Source organism: Cyprinodon variegatus, unplaced genomic scaffold, assembly GCF_000732505.1.
Source record: "Cyprinodon variegatus isolate N-32 unplaced genomic scaffold, C_variegatus-1.0 Scaffold107, whole genome shotgun sequence".
NCBI classification, from domain to species: domain Eukaryota; kingdom Metazoa; phylum Chordata; class Actinopteri; order Cyprinodontiformes; family Cyprinodontidae; genus Cyprinodon; species Cyprinodon variegatus.
This window is the reverse complement of record NW_015150560.1, coordinates 1,153,679-1,157,296: the sequence shown is the minus strand read 5'-3', so window position 1 is coordinate 1,157,296 and position 3,618 is coordinate 1,153,679. Positions and strand designations below refer to the sequence as shown.

General features: G+C 41.6%; 1 protein-coding gene across 3 annotated transcripts in view; it reads right to left on the bottom strand.

The window, feature by feature from the left end:
• The window catches only part of asap2 (ArfGAP with SH3 domain, ankyrin repeat and PH domain 2), a 95,058-nt gene that overhangs the window by 49,602 nt on the left and 41,838 nt on the right, over window positions 1–3,618 (bottom strand). For all 3 annotated transcript variants that reach the window (XM_015374667.1, XM_015374668.1, XM_015374669.1), the window contains 2 exons: window positions 2,295–2,440; window positions 1,818–1,892 (listed from right to left, as the gene is read on the bottom strand). In XM_015374667.1, coding sequence (XP_015230153.1) covers window positions 1,818–1,892; window positions 2,295–2,440 — 221 coding nt within the window. The remainder of the gene's footprint in view (window positions 1–1,817; window positions 1,893–2,294; window positions 2,441–3,618) is intronic.

Below are 3,618 nucleotides of genomic sequence, written 5' to 3'. Positions count from 1 at the left end.
CACTCACTCACTGAAACATCAGATTGTTGATATGGTAGGGGGACCAGATGTCCTCTTTTTCCCGGACATATCCTACTTTTCATGCCTAAAAAAATGTCTGGGAAATTTAAAAATCATCTGGGATTTTGGTCAAATACATACATACACACTTCATCATTCTTCACCTTCACTAGCTGTGGACATACTTTAGTATATTCTGCTGTAAAATGAATCTTATATTTTGTTTTTTTACTGAAGGATTCAACCTATTTCACAGTTTGCACAGCTTTGAGTGGTAACAAGGTGACTGTTAGAGAGTAAACCGAAACTTATTGGCTTATTTTCCTAACTTATTCAATCAGCTCTCTGACAACCAGTCACCTGGAACATTGTATTGCCCCTCTTCAAGCTGAGGACGGGCGGCTCATGGCTCTCTGCTGAGGTCCGGTCCAGTCAGCGGCCCAGCAGTGAACCAGTGGGCTGGTCTATGTCAATTTCGGGGCGTGACAACAGTACAGGCCAGGACCAAATAAGGTAACATCCCAGAGTTTCCGTCAATTCGGGGCTTCGTTTGGATTCTCCCGTTTTATGGTGGAAGTTTAGGATTGTGAGATTTGCAGAGAAAGGAGGTATCGATAGGGTTAGAACTTCTCTGTACGTCCATTTCCCGGACTTAACTATTGTTATTCATCTATAACCATATAAACTAAGTTTTGCATTCTATGACCCCTTTAAATTCTTTAAAAAAAAAAAAATGGGGGGCTGAAATTCTTTTATTGGGACACAATATTTTTTGGGGACCAGAATAAAATACCATAATTTGCTGTGAGTTCATGCACTGTGTTGGTTTTGTTTGTTGAGCAAGGTGATGTTCATGTACACCACCATTTTTGCACCAGTAAAATACATATACCTGTGTCTTGAATTTGGAAAAACATTAATATTTTATTTATCAGTGAAGAATGTTTCAGTGAATGTGCATATGAAACTGGTGGGTTTGGTACCTCAAAAAAGGATAAGAAGCACTGATTTAGGGTTGGGAGATATCTAACAATTTTCCAGTCGATATTCATTAGTCCATCAAATGGGGACGGCAATATGTTTTTGCAGGTGACTTTGTGGGAAAAGAAAAGCCCACCTGCAGAGCGCGTCTTTTGCATCACTGGAAATACTGTTAAGCAGCTGTGGACAATGCTAAAACCCAATAAGGTCAACATTGTTTCCTTGTGTTTTAGTCCAGTGAGAATAGTTTCCTCATTTCCAGTCTCTCTGACAATTTTATATTATCTTTATTCAAATGTTCATCTGAATGCTCAAAATCAAACAGACTAAATACTGGGGTGGAGATTTTTTTATTCTTTATGGAGCTTCGCTGGAGAAGAGAGTTTTCTTATTTTGTTGTTTAATTTTGTATTCTTTGTGTTAAAATCAAATCTGTAACAGACAGACCTGTAAGCACGCTTGAAAAAAACCCTGCCTCTCTCTGCTGTAAAAAACAAAAACATGATTGAGGGGCTGAGTCTATTATTGAGAATGTGCAATGTGGATATATATTGTATTGTTCTTTCTGTGTAACTGGCTCTGTCTGACCCACGTGTGACCCTGCCCTTTGGGACAACAGATGAAAATCAGCCTGGGGCTATAATCTGCCATGTTTACATTGCATGTATGTCCATTAACAGGCACTGTCCCAACCAAATAAAACAAAAATAAAATCAATCAGGTGATGGTGATCTATGGATAACCCAGTAATGCAGCTGCAGGACCTGGATGGTTAGGGCAGTTCTGCTCTCAGGTTCTGCTCGTTATAAAGATCCCAGAGGAAGCGGCAGCCTTACCCCTTTAACTCCCTTCAGGTCTCCTTTCAGCAGGCTGTCCAGGGGGAAGGTGATGATGTTGTTCATGTTCTGGAACTGAGAGGCAAACAGGAAGAGGAGGATCAGAGGTTGCATTTGCATTTTTACTGATTAAAAACTCAGCAAGCTGAATAAAAGCATTCAGAACAGACAAAATGACGCCTGTCACTAAAAGGTCTTCCGGATCTTAAACGTAAAGCCCTGGAAGTCTGAGCTCACAGACATGCTTCCAAATCAACATCCAGCTCAGGCAAAAGCTCATACTTTACATCTTTGCAAGTGATAAAAATAAAACCAGTGAGCAGCTTCAGGCTGACCCAGATTTAGGGGATTTTTGGTGCTAAAATGTCTCCCTGTCAGTGGAAAAGCTGGAGCTCCATTAAGGAGGCGCTGGGATCCAGCTGGACCTGTGATGTGCTCAGACATGTGTGTCAGAGGGCTCTACCCACACATACTTACAAGGTTTTTGAAAAGCGAAGTCAGCTCCTTGGTGAAGACGGAGAACTTGAGAAAGGCTGAACCCAGGTCTGGATCATCTCTGTAAACACAGTTTTCCCCAAACTTCTCCAGAGCCTGAGTGTACTGCTCCTCGTTCTCAACGTGGGCTGGAAGACAAACACATACAGCTCATCAAACCGAGGCGGCTGACCGGTCATTAAAGCTGCAGTTATGGTGAAATAATCCAATCTGTAGTCTATACGGCTACTGGGATAAAGGATCAAATTAGGGCTGTGCAATCAATTGCTTTTACAATATAACCCTAATTTACCAAAATGCTATTTCCAAATTACAGGGACAACTAATCGAATTGTATTTAACAACAGTAAGGCTCTACATTTCTGTTGGTAAAACACTTGAAGTGGGTTTATCACCATGAAGAAAGGAGAGAGTTGCAGGTAGCATGCACATCCATGCATGCAAATAAAAGTAAGCTTTACTTTACATAAAGGTTACAGTAAACTTGTGCAACAATTGACTCTGGGCAAGCAAGCTTTCAAAAACTGAAAGCCTAGGGAGAGACATCTGCAAGCTTGGGACTAGTGCAAAGGTAAAGATGCAATTGCAATTTTGAGTTTTGGCAAAACCGTTCAGCACTGGTTCAAGTATGACATCTTGCATCCCACTCTGCTGCTCCACATGTAGCTATAAACGTGGGGTTTACAATTAAGTTGGACGCTGTTGAGGTAATTCAAACCCTCTCTTTCATCAGCCATTATATTTAATTAAATTGAGTTTATTTCTATAGCACCAATTCACAACACATGTCATCTGAAGGTACTTTCCCGTTCACCAGATCATCCAGTCATATTGACCCTATCTAAGGAAAACCAGCTGATTGCATCGACTTATTGACTCTTCAGCAATCCCTCACACTAAGCATGTTTGTAGCGACAGTGGAGAGGAAAAACTCCCTTTGAACACGAAGAAACCTCCAGCAGAACCAGGCTCAGTGTGAGCGGCCATCTGCTGAGGCCGACTGGGGTTCAAGGAGACAGAAGCAGAGACACAGACGGCAACTGTAAACCAGCTCCACAGTCAGCCCCATCTAGGATTATTGTGAAATCTTTAAAGTTGTTCCAATTGTTGCATTTCCGAATTCTCCCGAGTGGTGCACGACTTTACAAGAGTGAATAAAGTAAATGTGATTGGTTGTTTTTCAAGGGGCGGGATTGTTGTGGTGAAAGGTTCTCAAGCAAGTTTGGTTGTGGCCGGTTTCTCTGAAGCATCTTGCTAACCAGTTAGCAACTTAGTGCTAGCAGGTTCCCAATGGGAAATTCCATTG